Genomic DNA, 22,797 nt, shown 5'->3' on the forward strand with positions numbered 1-22,797 from the left:
CCAGCTATGTGGGATAATTTATTAAAGCAACAAAACAGTGCTGCAAATAACTACACATCCTGTCATTCCATGTGGCCACAAAATCTCACCAAACGCTTACCTACAAACATGACTCTTGGGTTTGAAAATTTTTTGTAAATATATACACATAGATTCAGACAGAGTCAAACCAACTTTGGGGGAAATAAAAGGGCAAATGTGGATGGTAAGTAATTAAATATATGATACGTGAGAGATGGAGTGATGTCTGAGTGAGACAAATAATACATCATGCTGAAGTTAAGGCATTAATCACAAGAGGGCACTAAAACACACTATAATTCAACACTTTAACACCATGCAACTAGACACTGAGACATCTCAAAGTATTATAGGTATTATACTACAATGTCACATTGATAACAATTTCATAATGTAATATGTTATTAATATTCCAATTTATTAATATTAGGTGTGTGGACACTTTTCAAGCAAGAAAACGTTGAAATTCCAAGACACTTATTCAAGTACAAAAAGATGTTCTCGTGAAATTAGGAATTTTTAAATAACCAACACTTTAGTTTAGCAGAAGAGTCTCCTTTTCTGTGATCACCAGTGTTTTGGTTTGTGTCACTGAAAATTACACTTTATCTTATATAATGACCTGCCTTCACATTCCTTGTCTTTAAGGACTAATTGGCTTTCAGCTCAAAATAAACTACTGCCTCATGATGTTGCACGGAGTGAATTAAAGTGCCATCAAAGTTTTGCTCACATGAACTGCTGTTTTACGCAGATGAGTTACTCATGCAAACACTTTTCTATAGTCATGCTCAACTGTTATTTGCGGAAATTACAACTATTAACTGTGACATTTTAACTCTTCAGCTGTTTCCCATATAATTGGTGAGAGAAAAATCAAAGGTCAATGACTGAGAAAGGACTGTGTGTGTGTGTGTGTGTGTGTGTGTGTGTGTGTGTGTGTGTGTGTGTGTGTGTGTGTGTGTGTGTGTCTGTGTGGTGTGGGAACTCTACTTTGTCTGATTGATCACTGGAGTGAAAACTTGGTTTAGGTCCTTTCTGAGATACTGCCCAATTTTTCAGTGCTGTAAAACCACCAGAAAGGGTGGTTCCCACAATGCATGTTCTGGTCATGTGTCCCTACAACATCATAAAGACAAGGATAGAGGGTGTGTGTGTGTGTGTTTAGCATTTTGATTATGATTGTCACTTGTCTCACAGAAGCCAGCAATCTTTCAAGGTGTGTTTCTATTTATGTTAAAATAAGAGAAAAGTAGTTCAAGCATTTCAGGAATGGCCTTTAAGCGTGATGTTGATGGCAATTCTCTCCAGTAATTTGGAAAGCACAAGAGCCTGATAAAATGGAAGAATTTTAAATGACACTTTATCAAAGCCGTGAGACATCTGAGTGTAGAGAGTAGTGTGTGTGTGTCTGTGTGTATTTAAGGTGTTAAGATGTTGTTAGAGTCAAGTGCCTTTTTTTGTTGCATCACTCCTCTTCACACCCGTTTTCACAGTTTCAACTCATTCACACCTGAGAGCTGTCAAGAGAAGCCATGATCATTACCATCATCACGACTGAGCAGTTTTGCTATAGAAGCATAATATCCAGTGCCTTGCTCATGAGCACGTTGAGTTTGGTTGCACAGAGTAAGGCTTCTGTTTTTCCTCACTTCTGTGTGGAATACGTGCTGTTGCACAATGATCCCTGGACATAAATACATTAACATTTCAACACTAAGAGTGTTTTTTATCAGTAAAGTCTAGTGGAGAAAGCTGAAAATGTAACAATCACCCGATTAGTAAACCACAGTAAAAAACACATTTCTTTTCACTTGAGACTCACATGTCACAGTGAGCAAAGTGCTGGTGTAAAAATAAATGTAGACAATAAAAGATGACATTTGTTTTATAAATTTTTCTTAAAAAAATTCTCGTTTTTGTTTTCCACTCTTGGCTCATGATGACCTTCGTTAAATTAGAAAGCTTTCATGTGGAAGAAAAAGGCAATCAACTCCTTGACGCATCCTCAGCTCTCTAATGAGTGGATCAATCGAGAATGCATTGAATAATGATCATTAGTCTAGACCTCAAACATGAAAGGCTCAAAGGAGACAGAGACATAATGGGAAGAGGGAAAAGAGAAGGTCTAGGATATTTTTAGTAGTTATTAGTTAAGCTACCTGTTCAAAATTGAAGTAAAGTTGTTGTTTGTTTAAATTGTGAATACAGTACATTTCGGTACAGTACATACACTGTTGATTCAATGTTGCAGTTAAAGAGAATCGACTGATTTCTCTTAAACCCCATTTTTCTTCTTCTGTTGTGCTCTCTTTTTTGCGTTTTGTGTTAATAAAGACTGACTGGCAGGAAAAAGAAACCTCCCTTATCCATATATTTGATCTGAAAAACCTAAAATTCTCTATTTGTCTGAAAAAGTCTGACAGATAGCAAGTGGAAATAAGAAACTATATTGTTGTCCACTTAACTTTTGTTAATTTTTAAAAATCTTATTTTGTTTGTTTCTGTATTCTCTGCTCTTCTTTGATATGTAGGTAACTGACTTAAAAGGCCATTGCCATTTCTATTTACCAGTAATGCATTCAGGTTTTATCTAGTAAAGCTTCTTAAAAATACGTGAGGTCAGAATGAGAACAATGAGCCTCTTGATAATGATGACTAAACAAAAACAAAACAAAAAAAACAAATGCAAAACATTAGCACGTAGTTTGATGCAGACGCTTGGATGTCCTGTATCCAGGGTCTACAATTTTGTTGTGACATCCACATCTGTGCTGAACATAGTGAAGTGCCAACATCTAGCACTCTAATTAATTCAACCCAGTTAATCACTGTTCATCTATACCCCGATTATGAGAATGTGCTGGCAGTTGTTGATGTGCAATGATTAGCCAGATTCTTGGCAGCAAGGAATTGCAAACCAGAACTATTTGTTTCTGCTACTCCTTAAAAAAATACAAAAAAAGAAGAGTTGAGTAAAAACTAGCAGACACTGGGAAAAGAAAAATGACTCCAAGGCATAGAGAAGCAGACAACAACAACCAGTATCTATGAAAACACCAAATATGTAAATATTGGAGCATCAACACTTACATGGATGTCCTCGGGTTTTATCTTTTAATGTGTTTCTCTGCAGACACTCGGGGTTAAAGTGGAATTTGGCAGGTGGGTGAACCAAAAGTTCAGGTGTAGTGGAGCAGCGTATGGTCATGTTACACTTGCCATTATGGCTGCTTTAAATGTAAAAAGCATCTGTAATCCATAGCCAGTATAAAGCTGGAATTTGGCAACAGCATAATGTCAAACTGAAACTGATGACATCTACTAGAAGCAAGTCCTGTTACTCAGCAACAATATTGTAAAGCATCTGTGCACTTGTATTTACAATTATTTTGACTCAATATCTAACTTACCTTTCATTTCAAAGGTGGCATGTCACTCTCTCTCAGTTTATGCGTCAGTTTAAGCGCATTTTGGATAAAGAATTTCTAAAACTTACCCCGATTATGCCCATTAAATGTCTGTAGAGCTAGCTAGTTGCTGAATACGGAAAGACCAGTTGTAAAAGTGGCATGATTTGGTACTAATGGCTTTCCGTACATGAACATAACTTTTTTTATCTTACCCCTGAACGCATCACAGGGATGAGACGACAAAAGCATTTGTGCACCCTGGATCATGTGGCAACTTAACTGTGTCTGTCACATCACCTAAAATGATGCCAGACTGCATAGAAAACTGAAAACATTTGACAATATTTTACTGCCAATCAGATTTAATTACTCATTAAGAGGAGGTGTCGGATCAACATTCTGGGTTGGCCCACTTTAACTCCTGCTGAGCCTGCATCTTTATGACTGACTCAAGCGGTTTATAAAGGTACTCGGTAAGCAACCACCTGCCATGCATTGCAAATGAATGATGCCGATAACGGTGTGTAGTCGAACAACAAACGCTCATAAGTGTCAGAATTAATCTAATTAATTACTTAATATAAGAAGTTTTAAAATAAAAATTGAATATTGGCTTCGATTTGTGAGATTGATTTATATTTTTTGCACAAAATACAAAACAATTTCACTTTGAGTAAAATATGGAGTATTAATTTGGAAAAATCAGTGTAAACATGAGTTCAACTGAAACTGGATCAAACCATTTCAGACAGTCAAACAAAGTGAAATCATGTTTTGTCAGTGCAAAACTTGTCTCTCTCTTAACTGTCCATGGAGAACGATGTATATTTAACGTAAAATTCAGCTTGTAGAAAAAGTTAATGAACATTCCGTGAGCCACTTCATAAGTTTAAACTGCTACTCGTGTGCCTGTTAACACAAATATCAAATTAGCTACTCACATGGCAGTAACTGAATACATTTAAGTAAATAGACATGGTCAGTATGTGATGTTAAAGTTTAAATGAAGCATCAGAATGGGGCAGAAATGTGATTTTAAGTGGCTGTGAATATTATGGTTACGTGGGCTGGTCTGAGTACTTCAGAAATCTCTTATCTACTGGGATTTTCCCACTGACGTGTCTCAAGAAGTGAATGGTCAGGAAAAGAGAAAATATCCAGGAAGCTGCAGTTCTCTGGGCAAAAAAATGCCTTGTTAATGCCAGAGGTCTTAAGAGGATGATGAGACTACTTAAAGCTGATAGGAAAGCAAGATAAACTTAAATGTAAAAAGCATCTCTAAACACAAAACATGTTTAGAGATAAATTCTGAAGCAGATGCGCTAATGCAGCTGAAGACCACAGCAGGTGGGACTCCTGTCACTTAAAAACTTGAAACTGAGGCTACAATTTGAAAGCAGTCATCAAATTGGACAATAGAAAACTAGAAAAATGTTGCCTGGGGTCAAAATTTGGCATAAACAACATGAAGGCATGGATCCGTGCTGTCTTGTATTACCGGTTCAGGCTAGTGGTGGTGGTGTAGTGCTGTGTGAGGTATTTTTGGCTCACTTTGGGTCTAAGTAATACTAAGGGATTCTTAGTATACTTAGTATACAGCATTGTTTAAACACCACAGCAGCTAACCTGTGTATTGCTGTGTTATTTTCATCTTTTATTTACACTGAACAGAACAAAAAAAATTGTGCTATTGGACCATCCATGTGTTGAGGAGTCCTCATGGTGTGTATATTGGTCTCTAAACAACAGTTTCTCATTTTCTTCTTTGCAGGGACTAGGGGTAAAAGAATGATAGAGATAAATCTCTGTGTACTAAGAGTCCTGAGCAGAGGCAATCAGTCATGGTTGAACTGTTCTATGACTTCAATTTCGGTGTGAGGAAACTCATCCTGCTATCTCATTTGATTGCACAATAGAGTTGCCCTCAGCTGGGACTCTGTTTTTGTCATTCTGTTGAAATAGAGAAATGCAACATTTTTGTCAATGATTTTTTTTTCCTTTTCAGTGTTTGAAAGACACACACTCATGTTGAATGACAATGTGCACAGGGACACATACTCATACAAGTCTGCTTATATTCAATATTACAAAAAATACAAATATAACAATAAAAATAGAGAGATAAAACACTCAAATAAATACAAAAAAGGGGCACATACGTTTTATTAAGAAACATTTCTGTTCTTTATACTCTGGAACTCAAATACTGTCACTACCTCCATAACCATTAATAGAAGCTATAACCTGTGCATTCGGTAACTGCTTCAAAGTGAATTCATATTCTTTGTGGTATGATGTTTACTTGCTGTTAAGTAATTTGTAGTCTTCTTTCCATGGTTGCAACCCCTATTCTTTTTGCAGTGGCAGTGCAAGAGTCTTTGGGTGTTGCCTGGGCTGAATTGACCACACCTGGTGAAGTGTGGATAAACGCATGCCTGAGGCAAGTTTTATCGGGGAACACCAATCTTTGTCTTTATGCTGGTTTGTTTTAGCTAACTTATTATGTAATTTAAAATAAAAACTATTCTTTAAAAAAAAATCTGGTGTCAGTCTCTATGGTTATGTTGAGGCTTTTGAGTCGGGTTGTAATGCTGCCTTTGTAATCATCTGGCCTGCCCTGTAGTTTCACCTGTGTTGTATAAGTCACACCAGTTTCCAATAAGCTTATCACCCTCTTCCATAATTAAACTTCTAGTTGTTTACCTCTCACTTGTCAGACTCGAGCTGACAAGCATTTCCCGTGGTTCTCGTATATTTTTGTGTTCCACTATGTTTGCGGTTTTTATCCCACATGTGACCTTTTTGTCTGATTTTTTTGAGCTGGTCTTTTATCTGCCCCTTACTGGACTTGTTCGCCTGTGTCTGACCTTTGTGAGGATTTGGATTTTGCTCCTTCTACCTCCTTTGTGTTAATATTTGGGTCCTCCAGTAAGCAAAATCTACTCCTTCACACGCAGCTTAATTAGTGTTGTGTTCTCTATTGCATTGTTTTTCTTGTGTGTTCTTGTTGTTTGATAAAGGGGTTAAAAAAATGTAAGAAAAATAAGTACCTTATCCCTGTTATTTGTCTAGATAGTGTGGTATATTTGCAATAGATCTGGTGCTTTGCATGCTAATCAGATGATCTTTTTTCATTTAATGATTGAGTTTTTTAAGGATTGTTTGCCTTTGAAAAGGTGTTTTTATTTTTGGCTCATTTGGCATAGAGTTTGTAGTTAGTGTGTAGATTTTCAAAGCTAGTGTGTTAGTAACAAATATATATAAATATATAATATATAAAGCCTCATCTTCATCTAACATTTAGCATTTGCAGAATTTTGTACTTGACAGACTATAATGCCCCCCCCCCCCATAAATCAATACTTTGCCAAAGCTGTTTTTTTTCTTCTTCTTTTTTAATTATCAGAATTCTAAAAAACAGCGTTATCTGGGTATTTATCTATAGTTAGGGAGGAATTTTGGTTTTCTTCCTGCAGGTCTTTCAAATGTTTTTTGAATATTGGCTGCTTTTTCACTCATTGGATGAACCGCTGTTGTGTCTTCACATAAGTGACAACTTATCTTTAGGCATTTTATTTCTAGCCTGTCAAAAAACTACAACAACAACAGGTTGTATGTAGGTTATGGAGTGATGAATCCAAAACTTGATGAATCCAAACTTTTGCTTCACATTATCATATATACTCATTATCATCAATATATATGGAGGAGGTCAAATGAGAGGTATAACAGTGAGTGTCTACAGCCATCTGGTAAACATGGTGGAGGCTCTTTCATGACTCAGGGCTGGATTTCAGCCAGTGGGGATCTTATCAAAACTGATGGAATATTAAAGCAGAAAAGTACATCTTTGATAAATAATGTAATACCTGAAAACAGTCTGATGGACAATGACTTCATGACAATGATCTTCCACACACTGCTAGTACAGTAAAAGCATACCTGTATAGAAAAGCATACAGTGAAACACTATCAGTCATGGATTGGCCTCCACAAAGCACAGACCTCAACATTATTAAAATGGTGCGGGCTCATCTTGATAGAGAATGAGAACAAAAGGCAAAGGAAAGCTTTGAATGTCCTTCCAGAAACCTGGAGAAGTTTTCCTGAAGGCTACATAAGGAATGGAACGAAAGTGCATAAACCCTGTTTTTCCCTAAATATGTATGTTTGCAGATATTTCCATAAATCTCTTCACCAATTTCTCGTTTTCCTAACAAAACATATTGAAGAATTAAAGGTGACTTAGTTTTTTGCACATTACTCTATTATATTTATAAGATAATTGTAGTCATGCTTAAATACAAAACATCGTTGACTTTTGGATTAAAACAGGACACAAATCGCAGTCTTCAGTACTTTAGCCCAGTTTTTCATGTGTGAAACATAAATGGCTACATCGGCTCTCACAACACTGATCGAGGCTTAGAAATTGCTCTGAATTTTAACCCACAAAGATCCACTACAGAACTTCTGTCTCCTGTTGTGAAACTACTATTCTTTCCTGGTAAGGCAAGAAATACACATGTTACTCTACTGATACAAAGTGATATTATGATGTTCACAAGTACACAGAAGTGTGAGTGATTAAAGAAGATTCAATTAATTTGGATGTATCATGTGTGACAGGAAACGTGACGGGAATGCAAAAAATATCGTTCTGAATCACATAAAGTGAACATGTCTATTTAAAAAGTCATCGACCAAGACTCTTTGTTCAGTCAAGCAAGGTCAATGTGCAACTATCATCTGTGCTGCTGCACTGCTTTATCTCTGACTCATCCTCCTCATTCGTCACAAATAATTACAGTATGCCAAACTTAAAATGCATTGATAATTGCTTTTGTAATGTGATGATGTGCTGAATGATGATTCAGATTTGTGAGAAACAAGAATCTTTGTTGTTGGTGCTATTAATAAACACAGTTATTAAAAGTGAGTTATTAGATAATAAAGGAGGAATATGAATATCTCTTTATCATGTTCCTTAATCATGTGGAAATGATTTTTACCATCATCATCAAAGTACCAAATTAAAGAAAATCCTTTCACAGAAAGATATTATAGCCTTTCAGTAGATTGCCAAATATATGCAGATTTAAAGCTTTTCTGGCAGCACTCAGTGCAAGGCCCCTGCAACACACGTTATGGTAGTATTTCTTGCCGGTAATCTATCAGCAGCCTGGAAATTTTTCTTTTGCCTTTTAGTGAGAAGTGTGACCACTGGACCAGGGTAAATGTATAAGAAGCTTTCATAGTTCACAGCAGGCGATGATTGCATGATGATTCCCTTTCTCTCTCAGGTTAATGTCATGCCAGCTTTTATTTGCTTTCCCTTTTAGATCCCTCTCTTTACACGTGCATCCAAACTCGCTCATACAATCACACATATCAGCTAATGGATGGCGGATGGTGTTGATGGTGCTTCTGCTGTGGAACATGTTGCACGTTCTGTGTTTGCAAGGAAATTTAACATACACTGCATATACTCCACGTGCTGGCACATTTAGAGTCCTTCAAAAGGTTTCCACAAATGCACACCTATAGTTTTCCACTTCACTTGATGAGTGTAGAGTTCAAAATTTGAGGAAAATTGAGTATTGAGACAAAACCCATGCAGACGCTGTCCAGTGGAAGAAACCAGGAGTTTTTTAAAAAATTTTTTAACTGTGCTGTGAGCATAGTTTCACTTGGTTCAACAAAGCTTTGAACTTGTTCTTTGCACTTGTACTCAAGCTGATGTAAATAGACATAACTGCTTTGTGTCCTTTACTGATAACACCGTGCAATGAAAAGGATCTAAAGGAGTGTCCTTTCAAGATGTGGTTAAGTACTGAGCACGGAACTGGAATGCTTTTCAAATTCTTCTCAGATCACTACATTTTTTTCCTGGATGCGCTTATGTTTTCACAATGGGAAATATACAAGAAGGTCATCAGCAATTGTAGGTGCCTCTCAACCATTGTTCTCAAGTATTTTCACTTGATAGTGATTCTCCTTTTCGCAGCTTGTATGTTCATTTGACCTCTGTGAGAGAGGCTTATTCATGTGTAACCACAGTTCTCCAGAAAGTGGCTCCATTGTCTCCAGTTCTTTTCAATGCTGACGTCTCTCCGATAATGAAATGACTTGATGGATTTTCCCTAAGCCGTGGGCTCTTAGGTGTCTGAAAGAATAATTACATGGATCACTTTTGTTCGCAGTTCTACTGATAGATTCCCAATCCCTCTCTTTGGGTTTTTTCTGCCTCTTATAATGGCAGCCTCCTTACATTTCTGCCGGAAATTTCCTCAGCATTTGAGGGTATTGACGGACTGGAACAAGGCTGGAAAAAGACATATATGGTCAGTGGGCGACAGTCACATCCTGTTACGTTTAAATGCCCTTCTATTTCTATTCTTCATATTGCTCCACTCAGCATTAGTGGACATATTTTTCCCTCTCGGGCCATGAATCTATCAATGCAGTATGTTATAATATAACCATTGTTGTTTTCTTCACTTCTGCTTTTGCTTTAACCTTCTGCGAGCTTTCACTCACCTCATAAAGGATAAACGTCCTCCCTGTGTCAGTTTAGATGTGCCCCTCTTTGGTCTCAATTATTGTCTGATGGGATTTTTAATGGTACCACATGTCACACTGGGTCTTTGGCACATTTTTATCACACACAACCCTCACTGCAGCTGACAGCAAGGTAATGAAAAAGGTGGAAATACCTGTCAGGCACATTTCACGGCATTGGCTCATAGCCTAAAGTTTATCTGAAGGATTTATATCAAAATGACAGAAGCTAGTGATGCACTGGTGTGCTTATTAGATATTATAGAAGTACGCTGCTTTGAATGGGTATGTGACTGAAAACAACAGTTTTTCTTGCATAATTACATCAGTAGAGTGCCACTGTAGCTTGATAACAGCATGTGACAAATTTAAAAAATGGATTTAATTAAAATTGAGACACTATCAAGTGAAATTAATGGATTTGAGTAAGATGGGAGTCTGGATGCAGTGTTCTATCAGTGAAGTAGGAGGCAGCTGTCTGAATATGTGCCTTGTATACTTGGCAGGATGGGTAAACATGGGCTGCATGCTAACTCGAAACATGAAGGTCAGAAAAAGACTCGGGGAGCACAGACAGCATTTGTTGCTGTAAGCTTGTCGGCAGTTTGTTAAAACCAGACTTAACTTGTCTGACACAAAGTTTCCAGATGCAGGTGCAGTTGGGTTATAGCTGAGGTAACACCTCGATCAATTTATATTACATGCACACATAGGACAACCCGAGTTAATAGGACAACCTGAATTAGTTTTACTGCAGAGTACCATCTGATATAACCCTCCTCATCGAATGCCAGTCTATATTTCATGTATTCATCCATCTGTATGCTGCAAGCTACAGTATTTACCTTTCAGCTATCAACTCATACCTTCAAAAGCTGACTCGCAAACACGGAGCTTCAAAGCTACACCTCATAACGAAATCTATTATTTCATACTGAGTTATATTTTGTTGTTAATGTAAAATATCCTAATAAATCAAAATGAAATCAATCGTTTGACAAAAAGCTGTTATGCACAATAATCGCAAATTCACCCCAACTTTCTCCCGTTATTGTATCTCGTGATCATGAAGCAGATGGTTAGAAATGACTCAGTCTGAACACTGAAGCCACATACATCATCCTCTCATTAACTGTCAGCATTGATGCTCTCAGAGCAGCTGGCACAGTTAAAGTCACCAAAACATTACCATATCCACATGATGCCTTAAAAGTGGCCAAGCAGGAAATCACAGAGTACTGTGGAGTACTCTTTAAGAAGCAGTGATAAACACCTGGAGCAAGCATTTGTATTTAAATAGATTAGCTTTATTATTCACTTGCAAATAAAAGCTTTGTGGTTACACCTTAACCTTTCTGCTGCCTTGTCTTGAATTTTGATGAGGAATAAAAAATGTGGAGCATCTTTTACCCTCTGATCTATTTTTAAGAAGTGTAGAAGAATTCCCACCTCTGGAGCTTTCTGTTTGATTCAGGGCAACATTACTCAGCTGTGTGTGTGACTCAGACAAGAAGAAGCTGCAGGAGAAAGAGGAAGTACTTGAAGTGAGGTCTCATGTTTCCTTTATCATACATGTGCATGAGTCTTTTGTTCCCTCCTGTCTTTTCCTGTTAAAATTTAGAAATGCACAGATCTGAAAGAAGCATATATCTCTTCAATACATACATGTTTAATTGATTGCACAGTGAATGCACCGTGAAACTCTTTGATTATTCTGAGGATGGTGCCGGTAGTGTAGTTCTCAAAGCTGGACAACAGTCAAGGTTTGCATAAAGACCAGATGGGGTTACAGTAGGTTCATTAGTGCTTTTATTGCTTTGACTCTGGAACAATGTGGTTCTCACGTTGTACCGTATGCTAGCAAGATAATGTCTGTACTTCTTAATTAGAGCTTGTGTGCAGCACATGAAAATCATACCACAAATGCCCTTTGAAAGAAGTCTTAATAACAACATCTTATAGCTACAATAACACTTTTGTGGGGATTGCATTAGCAGATGTTTTTGTCTGAAGTCATGGAAAATTTGTTTTTTGATATCATTCTTTTCAACAAACGCAACAAAACAAACAAAAAACTTTTTTAGTTAAACTTTTTTCTAAACAAAAACATTTAAAATATTGCATGTTTTTACGAACACTGTTTCTCAGGAGACCATAAGCCTAAAACTGGATAAGTGACTAAGAGAGGAGATGGATGGATGGATAGATGGAGTGATATGATTTAGTGATGTAGAACCATTCCAGAACAACGGGAAATCTGAGTGAATAAAATTACCCTAAATTAATGTGTTTTCCCAGTAAAATAAATTGACCAATTTTCCGATATCATCATGATGACTTTTATTTAAACAAATAAATAAATAAAACTTGATCCTTTTGTGTTTATGATCATTGAAAATTGAACTATTTGATGGCTTGCCAATGTATTACACAGGATGACTGGTCTCGAGAGGATGAATGCCAGTGACTCCTGGGGTTATACAGCACAATCACTAGTCTGAGTTGACATTTGTGCTTCAGAATGAAATGTCTATTTTGGTCTCTATTGGATGGATTACAATTCAATTTAAGGTGGACAGATATGGTCTCTGTTGGATTTGGTGACTATGTCACCCCTCCCACTGTCTCCGAGGTGGTCCTGGCCTACTCTTGATGATGACTGGTTGACAAGGGAGGGTTATAAGCCACTGCAGTGATCCTGGGGCTTCCAGGTTGTAAAAGCTGGCCTAGATGAATTGCTGTCTGTCTAGTTCACTCAACCTTTTTGGTGTTTGTGGTGGTTTATGTTTGATAAATTATCTTTTAATGAAAAATAACATCTTGTGTGGATTTGTTTATTTTCACACAAGATTTCACAGGACTTTGGAATCCTGTGAAAAACTAAGTACTCCACATAATACAATAACATGTAGAACCACTTGTAGCAATAACTTGAAGCCACTGCGTTACTTTATCAGTCTGTCACATTGTCGTGGAGGAGTTTTTTCTTTACAACATTACTTCAGTTCATGGAGGTTTGCAGGCATTTGTTTATGAACAGCTTTCTGAAAGTCCTGGCATTTCAATCAGCTGAAGTCTGCACTTTGATTGTGCCACTGCAGCACATTGAGTCTTTTCTCCTTCAGCTATTCTGCGTGTTTGGGATCATTGTCCCATTGCATGACACAGTTTCAGCTAAGCTTTAGGTGTTGGACAGATGGCCTCACATTTGACTCCAGCATATTTTGCTACTCATGGCAAAACATGTCATAGACACGCTGGTCCACCTCATTCAATTCACCCTTTACTAGCTTAATCGTTTCTGCTTTTTAAGGACTCTGGGATGCACTTTTTATGTTTTTTGCTCACTACCGACGTCTTGGCTTTAAATATATTACCTCTGTCTGCTGGTCTCTTCTAGATGCGTCTCCATTTCATGTTTTGGAGAGACAAAGTGTGAAATGGACACGAGGAACGGGCATGTCTATAACACGTTTTGCTGTGATACTGGGTTGTCAGGTCATACCCCAAACATCACCCCTCCACCACTGCCTGACAGTTGGTAGGAAGTGTTTGTGCTGATTTGCTGACACGGTGCTGTGCATTAAGCAACATTGTCCCAGAAATTATGTCTTTGTTCAGATGCAACTTTGAAAAGCTAAGCAATGCTGGCATGTTCTTTTAGGAGAGATGAGATTTTCTCCAGCCCTTCCAAACAAGCCTTACTAGTTCAGCCTTTTTCTGTTATACTGTCATTAAATTTAACCTGCTAACTAAGATCTAACCCAAATGTAGACGTGGGTTTTTTGTAGTTTCTCTGAGTATTGTCTGACCTTTGGGCTAGTCTGCTGGGATGTCCACTCCTGGGAAAATTGTAGTATTGTGTTAACACACACCAAGATCCTCCACACTAACAAAATGCCAAAACTAGTGGTCACACTTTCTGATAATCAGTTAATTAAGTGCATTTAATTAGCAGGACCTAGCTGCTACTGACCCTCAGTTACTGCTCAGTAATGATGCTCTTTATTTTTCATGGGACTACGAATAAAACTTTCTTTTTCACATGATTGCAGCTTGAGCCAGTTTGTGAAAGTGACCTCTTTGACCACTCATCTTAAATCATTTTTTTATAGTTTAAATTTGTCTCATTTTGGAAAAGCAAGTGGGCATCAGTATTCAGTTAATGCTCAAAATATGCAGATACATAAACAGATATTGGCATGTCCATAAGCAGTAGAATCAATGTTTACATGCTGAACAGATGGCTGGAGCATAACTGACTTGTAATGCTATTAATTTAATATTTGCTTGACATTTTTGCTGCAGACGTGAACACGCAGTGTGGACTTTGTCCTTATGGTGAGTTATCCATGGTATCAAAACAAATAACTCTTGCTGCTCATTAATTTTGTCATGTGAAAAGCTTTCAAATCAGATTTTTTTTTTTAATTTTTAAATTTTGAATTATTGCCTTTATAAATTTGTGGAATGTTAAAATTAACCATGAAGTCCTTGAAGATACTGAAAACAGTAGCATGAGGTTTTCGCTTGAAGGCAGTGATACTCTTTAAACGTTTCTGTAGTGGTTTGGGGGACAAAAAAAATAAAAAAAATAAATAAAAAACCCAGGGGAAAAAAACAAAACAAATGTGGCATTCCTGGACAAAAATAGATGGTCTTTTTATTACATCTATGAGCAGGGCAGGCTGTTTGCTTAAGGGCATGGGGAAAACTTTGACATTTAAGACCAACATTCCCATGATTCACATTATGTGGTTTGTCTGGTAGATTTACTGGAAGAGATTAGGATAAACTGCTATATAAGGAATACTTGGAGATTAAAGACAAAGAAAACTAGAGAATAGAGGCCTAGTGAGACAAGGGGACATAATAGAAAGTCATGCCTTCATTATCAGCATTATCTGCTGTTTTCCTCGGATATGTCATGTTTAAACATCTACGGATACTGTATGTAAACCCTTCTATGTGCTTCTGCAATTAATGAGCAGATCAGAGGGAGCTCACGGTGAAAGATTGTCTAACAGAAATTAAAAAGATGAGTCAGTTACGTTTTCTCAGTGTGTGCACGGTGATTCTTTTCTTATTCAGCTCGCTGTAGCTGCTGCTGATTAAAAGAGGTTGCAGCACACGGGTGACTCCAGCTACTGTGGCAGTCTTGCACAAATTTGACAGCCAATTTATTTTGCTACAGTCTTTTAAAACACCCGTGTGAAATGCCACATTTAGATTGTAGTGGCTCTTTAGCTCTAAAACTTCATCACTGCATATTTTCAGGAATTTAGAGGTCTGGCATATTTGCATGCTTTTATGAGTTATTAATATTTTGTTTATGAGCTTTGGCCTTTATGATAAATTTGCACACACATACTGTATTCTGTGTAATCTCCTGCAATCTACTTCTACTTTACTATTGTGGTATGATGACCTGTTATAGCTTGTTCAATAAACTCAGACAACACTGTAAAGACGGTGACTGCACTAACATTTTAAATTGAGCTTGATCAGTTTAAGAGACCTGACATAATCTGATCAGGAAGTCAAATTTGTACAGCGTTTAAAGCTCACATAAAACCATAAATCCTTTGATACTGAACTGAATTTTTACCTCACATGGTCGTAAATGGTTTTTTTTACACGAACAACTTTTACTTTGTCGGAGTGGGAGAACTGTAGCGAGCGCCACTCCTTCGTCGTGCCCTGACACTCGGGTCGCATGAAGTCATCCAGCAAACTCATGTTCTTCTTCTTCCTCCTCTGCTTTCTTGTCCTTCCCACGCACAGTGACTTAATCGCTAGGTCTGTACACAGCATTTCGTGTATGGCAGGTTTGTGTCTGCCACTACACTACCCACTCACTAAATCTCCCAGGGAGATGTGGTATGCACACACCTCCAGACTGGGGCTCCTTCCAAACTCACTGAATACTTTCAGCTAATTGCCCTCGCTTGGTGTGCTTCACAGTGATATGGTCAGCTCATCTTTTGCCCTTTTGGTGAATAATTCAATTTACTGGAGGCAGTTTTGTCTTATGACAAGACATGATTGTTTCAAATTTTTTGATTCAATTTGCTTTGCATTGGATTTAAGTAGGATAGATGACACAGATGGCAAGGACCTTTGAAAACTGCCACAGCATTTCGCGAGATAATGCCTACCTCCATCCTTTTTCGTGGCTTCTTTTATTCTTTTCCCACTCCTTCTAGAAGCTCTGCAATTAAGAAAGCCTTTAACTTTCAATCCTGATGCTTTTGTATAAAGTCTTTGTTCTGCTGCCACATCAACAGCAGCAGTAGTGGGAGGGACCCTTAAATGATTTTTCAGGTTAATTATTATTTCTCCATGACTTAATCATCGTGGGAGAATAAAGGTGTTGGAAGATTGGTGCTATAGTAAAGCATTGTTCAAGATCAGATTTGCTGAATTCTCTATGCATCATCTCAATAAAAATACAGATGATAAATGTTTAAGAAGACAGCTTGGCACAGTTTCAAATGTCAAAATGCACAGCATTTATTGTAATATCATCACAAACGTATTAGCAAAATTCAGACACAGTTTTGACAAAAATAAATAGATTTTTTTTTTGCCTTTTAAAGGCTTCATACTGTCACAGTAAAGTAAAAACACAACATCCTGATTAGTCAGTGTTGTCTTACAACACAGATATCGCACAGCCACTCATATGACATGAGCTCAAATGTTAATTACACATTACTGAATAGCTGCTACCACATTCAATAACATTTCACCTTGTGCTGCCTTACGCAACCAAATAACGAGGTTGTATTACAAAATAAACGTTACTTACAAAACGGACTACTTAACAGGATTAAAATCACACACTTTACCATAACACAACCATTGAGAAAAGTGTTCCCTCTGTTGAGTTGTGATTCAATCAGAGACTTCATAGGCACTTTAGAAGTCAGGCCTCACAGTTATACTGTACAGTATTTTCAATAAAACTATCAGTGTGGTGCAACACAACTTTAAAATATCATCTGCTTTAAATGATTCCATGAACACATGAAGTATTTAATCCAGCTTTCTTCATCATGAGTGAGGTCAGAGGTTATGCTTGAATTTCAGTCAAGACATGCAGCCATTCGCTTTAGGTGGAACACAACACTTTGAGCATCTTTTTCCAAACAATATAACTTATAAATACATCGATTTGAGGTAATCAGATACTTCTGTTCCTTCGTTCTGCATTTTGGAGATGGGGCGGCAGTCTTGTTCACGTGCGCTGCAGTTTGTGCCTTTGAAACAGTCACTAGATTACCATGCCACAGCAGTCTAGGTATTTCACACAAATTTACCAGAATGCTACAAAGCTATATCACAAAAAACAGGTCCAAGACCTTTGCAGAAAAAGATGTACACTTGTATTAAATCCTCAATGCCATTAAAGTCTACAAACATAGACCTCCCCACAATAAACCTACTCTATTGAGAGTTAACAAATAATAATTGAAAAACATATCTACAGTAAGTAGCACTGTGTGACATGCTTCTTGTAATCACGAACATGGGTATCTGCTGTAAATAAAGAGATGTCACTGTCAATAACGGTCAATGCATTTTTGCATTCAGGAATACAGATGCGAAAAAAGCAGCACAATCTGAGCATTTAGCTATCTAAGTCAGAAACGGTGGCAAATTAATAAAGTATGGAGATGCGGAGTAACACATTGCTGGTTTTGGTCTTTTCATTGAATTTGTTCACAATAAAAAGTACAAAATATCTTGTCCCTTAACAAGTAATTACATGAGAAACGTTTGATATTATAATATCACTTTTTATGTTATCTCAAACTCAGAAGAAAATGTCAGCATCCAAGATCAACACTTCAGCTGTCACTGTGTTGACATTCACTGGCCGAGGGGTTTTTCGGTCGGTGGTTGGACATTGTTGGTTGCATTGGAGGAGTTGTCACTTCTCCTTGCATTGTTCTCTATCCTGAGTGAGGAGGAGTTGAACGTGCTCCTCTTGAGGACTTTGTTTGCCAGAAGGCTGCAGGTCTTCCTGTACTGGTGACGCAACAGTGAGTAGACAAATGGGTCGCTTGCTGCCTTGGTGTAGGCCAAGCATTTGGACAGCACACCCCAGTGAGAGTTTATGGGTCCTGGGATGAAAAGCTCTACAATTCTACCTCAAACAGAGAAAACATGGGAAGAAAAGTCACATACAATTGATGGACAAAGTGCAGCTTCTTACATGAGTGAAATGGAAGAAATCTACAACACTTAATGAATCTCCACCAGTGCCTCAGTACTGTGAAAATGTCATCACTTCATTTCACTTCACTGAAATGTCATCACTATGTTCGGGGAATCTGAACAGATGGCTGTGGCTTTTGTGGATTCTCAAGTTCTTGCAAATGATGATTTCTTTTTAAATTCCTATTACATCAAAATAAAGGCTAGACAAACCAGCAAGAGCATTTTTTTGCACTTGTTATTAACAGCAAGTGCAAACAGTGAGTGCACGTTATACTGTAAAGAATTAAGTAAAGATGTAGTAGCTTAAATATTTAAAATATTATCTTACACATACAGTAGTTACTACCATCTGTATTGCTGTACTTGATAAGCTTTTGATCATTAGCTGTAGTCCAATAGCTCCTTGATGCCAGTTGTTAAAAATGTATTTTTAATCTTTTGATTCAAAATGAAGAAAAATGTACGAAACCTTCACATCTTCTGGTGACAGTATGGTGGTAAATATCTCTCACAAACATGGATTCTGCTCCCACCCACCCACACACACATACACATCCACAAACCATGCAGCATTATACATCGCTCCTCACCTTGTAATGACATAAGGCGTGAAGCACACCATAAATGTGCCGATGAATGTACTGATTTTTTTGGTGGCCCTCTGCCTCCTCCGCTTCTGTTCATCCAAGCATTTCTGGCGTACACTGTCAAAGCACACAGGTAAGATTATCTCCCTTGTATGCATTACCAGAGACATGCAAACATAATTAAGCAGTCAAAAGAGAAGACATATGAGGCAGACTTGAAGAGAACAGTACACTGTGCACTGTTATCTAAAACAATTACATCAGAGATTCTCACACTACAGAGATAAAAAGAAAATATACAAAGAGAGAGCATTTCAATTCTGTTACTAGGAATCAAATGTGGTTATTTTATTCAATCAAATGTCCAACATTTGATTACAAATTTTGATAGACATTATCAATATGATGGACAGCTTTATAACAGCTAGTGAATCTGTAAAGATTCTGTTTGATTTAAATAAATGCACTAAATAAAGGTTTTCTTATATAGTCACAATTTGCTGACAGAATGATTTAACCTCCAAAGTATCCAAATGATTGTTTGACACACTGGATAACATAAATAACAATGGGTGGAAATGTTTTATTAAAAGACACATGTATTAAAAGGACAGGTGGATTAGAGCGAATGCATCTCTAATGCTTGTTTACCTGGGGTGGATATCCACAAGCAACACCAGTGTCTGCATAGTGATGACGTCGATGCGTTTACAGTGAAACCTCGCAACTTTGAGAACTTTGAGATATGTTACACACAGCACGATCAGCGTGAGAAGGAAAGTGAGAGAGTGCAAAACCACGGTGAAAATGATGAACTGCGTCCCGGCTCCCTTCGCTCTCACACTGCACAGCGTGCACGATGCGTAAAGGTGGTTGTAGCCGACCCAGGAACGGCAGGTAGCCACCGTGGAGAAGCAAAGTGAATGTATCCACGTGTATCCTAGGGCTATCACTGCATCCCGGTGCCGTATTCTTGAGTGGTAGCTCAGCGGGAAAACCACCGCCACCCATCTATCGATGCTAAGAGCTGCCATGGTCAACATGGAGTTTGTGGTGAGAAAAGTGTCGAGGAAACCCACAATTTGACAGAAACCGCTGCCCCCGGGGTGGCCCGTGGTGATGAGCCCGATCAGAGTTAGTGGCATGTTGGACACGCTCAGCAACAGGTTGCAAAACGTCAAATTGAGAATAAAAAGGCCGGGTACCTGTTTGCGGATCTCCGGATTGTACATAAAGCAGATCAGCACCACAACGTTGGACAGCAGCGACACGACAATAATCCCCAAAACCAGCACAGAGGCAACTATGTCCGCTGCGTCCATCATGCTTCCTCTCAGAAACCCAGACTTTTGAAAAGTGCATCCATAGTCCTGATGCGAGCTGTCATCGTGAGTTGTGGACACAACGTATATGAGTCCAACAGATGAACATGCTGCTTACCCTCACCGGTATACGAACGTCTTCATTACACGAAGCTACTCTTCCAGCAGCGTCGAAGATGGGGTTGTGGGAAATTCGCACAGAGACCGCTCACCTTGTTACTGTGGGGGAATTTAGAAGTCTTCTTTACTGGAATGGGGTCACAGTAGGAGGCTGGTTCTCTTGCGGCGCTGCGGTAGTTTTTTCAGTGGTCAGGTCACTGGTCTCACACATCGGGGGTTCCTGCTGCGCAATTGCGCACTGACATGATGGACGGCTTTTTTTAAGGACAAAAAGTGCTTAAAGCAGGCGCTGTGTTTGAGCACTTACAGTCTATTGTCTTTTACTGCCAGCGTCTGAAGCACGCTGGTGCACTCGTTCAAAAATAGCTTTTTAGTGTAAAAATAGAAGTGCGACGCACGATTACGTGGCTGGTGGTAATGCTGATGTCATAAGCGTCACGTTGAAATCTGGAGTTTGGTAATGAAATGTTTTTGTGGGGTTTGGGGAAAAAATAGAAGCTTTAAAATATTTAAATAGCTAATTGAATGTTTTGCAAGTCAGTGTGACGAGATTAAATGGCAACACTATCATCACTTTATTAACATTTCACAGCAGATACACTTTTGCCCAGAGCTCAGAAATCGTTGCGAGAACTGAGTTACCGGAGCAGTAACAGCCCAGTGTTCAAAGCTTTACGTGGTGCTTTAATTGGACGCAGTGCAGCTGGATTACATCCAGGGTATTAGTCCACAGTGCAGCAGTACCACCGCCTCTGGCACAAAACAGAACCGCGTGCATCCCCCAGCCCTGCAAAGGAAGGCACACTGTTAGAGATACTGTGTTTTCAATAGATCAGCAGTGTGTGTGTGTGTAGTGTGTGGTTAAAGATCTTGAATTAGAAGACATTTCGGTTCCTTCCTGTCTTCTTTACAAGATTGTTCAAGGTATATTTAAGCTTTACAATTAGAAATGCGTTTAGATTATATCTGAAGTTCAGCATTTAAAATGGTGATTTGGAAGTAAGGGAATAGTGAATTTATGATGTACTGTATACATCATTTGCCATCTTTGTGAATTAAAAAATAGTCTTGTTTGAGTTCAGAAAAGCACATAGGTATTAAAATATAGAAAAGATGACCCACATAAATGCTTTCTTGTTTATCAATGGTTGTAAATAATGGCAACATTTTTACATAAAGGTAGATCAAATTGATTTCAGTGAAGATTTAGAGGTTTAAAAAAAATACAAAGGAAATACAAATGTGAAAAAGTGCACAGTAGAGTTCTGCTTAGTACCTATATTATGCTGATAACAGTGCACTATAGGTCTGTACAGATATCCTTCACTACCCATACATTTGAAATATTATTTTACTTTATCGCTGTCCCTCACTATCACTAATATATGTGTGATAGTTCTTTTCTATCTATCCAAAGTAGTTCAAATGCAACATGATGCCTACTTTTGAATGCAGAAAGTTCAGCTTCAGACATACAACAAAGAATTAAATATTCATGCAGTGTCCTCTTTTCATTTCAGTTAACAGCCAAACGAAAAAAAAAGAAAAGATAATGACATGTTTAGGCTACAGCAGTCTTTGCAGTGAAGCACAAAGTTAATGGCTCTACAGATTTACCCTATTATGTGAAAATGTTCACACTGAATAATATGGTACAAGGCTGACAACTGTGCAGAGCACTGAAAGGGAAAATATGGTGTATTCTTTACAAATCACTAAGTGTAACTAGATCAGACTAATGAAAGTGGTGAATAATGAGTTGCAGTGATTATATGTTGTATGTGTTTTGATACATGCTAAATCTTATGTCAAGGGTGAATCAGGGAGGTCAGACAACGAGAACATTTAACATCTTTGTCATGCTGCAGTTACTGTGTTGTATTAAATTGCTGTTACAGTCTGAAAAAAAAAACAATCTCACACTACAAACCTGTAGACTGTTCATGTGACAAATGTAATTTGTGACCATCGCATCAATATTAGTCATATAGCAGTTTCTATTTTCACATATCCATTAAATACACAGTATAGAGTCATTAACCACTGTCGCCATCCACCACACATGTGAGCTCTTTGAACATTTCAATTAACCTGTTCAGTGAGACCGGCACAGTAAAGGTGCAAATTAAAATTACTAATTTCCACAAAAATCATTTAACTCAGATTAGCTTCAGGGCCAAAATTAAAAGCTTGGATTTGATGTATGGTGTTTAATTGAAAAAGATTTCCCCACTGTCCAGCTACAAGGTGAGAAGCCAGTCTATTTGCTAGAACAGTGGTCACATGTGCAGCTGTCTAGCCATCTTATAAATTAAAGGTAATGACAAATATCTAGCAGGGCACTGATTTTTTTAATTAATACCACAGAGAGAGAAGTTTTTAACTTTTTCATACAGGAGCAGATGGTAAGTCCACAAAGAACATCAATTTTCCCTGGTGCTCCCAAAGCCAAGATAAAGTCCAACTTCATTTTCTTACACAGACTGAGTTAATGAGGTGAGAGGTTACAGCTCCAAATGGCCATACAAAGAATCACCCAATGGTCTC

At 38.0% G+C, this 22,797-nt stretch overlaps 1 protein-coding gene across 1 annotated transcript; it reads right to left on the reverse strand.

The window, feature by feature from the left end:
- Positions 1–15,614: 15,614 nt before the first annotated feature.
- Positions 15,615–21,033, reverse strand: LOC102289542 (G-protein coupled receptor 26). Its single transcript, XM_005914189.2, has 3 exons — positions 19,460–21,033; positions 18,812–18,925; positions 15,615–18,147 (listed from the first exon to the last, which is right to left on the reverse strand). The coding sequence occupies exons 1-3, from the start codon at positions 20,131–20,133 to the stop codon at positions 17,871–17,873; spliced, it is 1,065 nt and encodes a 354-aa protein (XP_005914251.1). The 5' UTR covers positions 20,134–21,033; the 3' UTR covers positions 15,615–17,870.
- Between the last annotated feature and the right edge of the window lie 1,764 nt (positions 21,034–22,797).

Source organism: Haplochromis burtoni, unplaced genomic scaffold (genome assembly GCF_018398535.1).
Source record: "Haplochromis burtoni strain Fernald_Lab_line unplaced genomic scaffold, NCSU_Asbu1 Contig_7, whole genome shotgun sequence".
In the NCBI taxonomy this organism is placed as follows: domain Eukaryota; kingdom Metazoa; phylum Chordata; class Actinopteri; order Cichliformes; family Cichlidae; genus Haplochromis; species Haplochromis burtoni.

What these genes read in the sequence shown, in the direction of transcription:
- LOC102289542 (XM_005914189.2), bottom strand. Translation starts at nt 20,133, where the DNA reads ATGATGGACGCAGCGGACATAGTTGCCTCTGTGCTGGTTTTGGGGATT. An exon ending in CTTGTGGATATCCACCCCAG is followed by an intron (nt 18,926 to 19,459) that starts GTAAACAAGCAT and finishes GTGCTTTGACAG; the next exon opens with TGTACGCCAGAAATGCTTGG. An exon ending in ACGCCTTATGTCATTACAAG is followed by an intron (nt 18,148 to 18,811) that starts GTGAGGAGCGAT and finishes TGTTTGAGGTAG; the next exon opens with AATTGTAGAGCTTTTCATCC.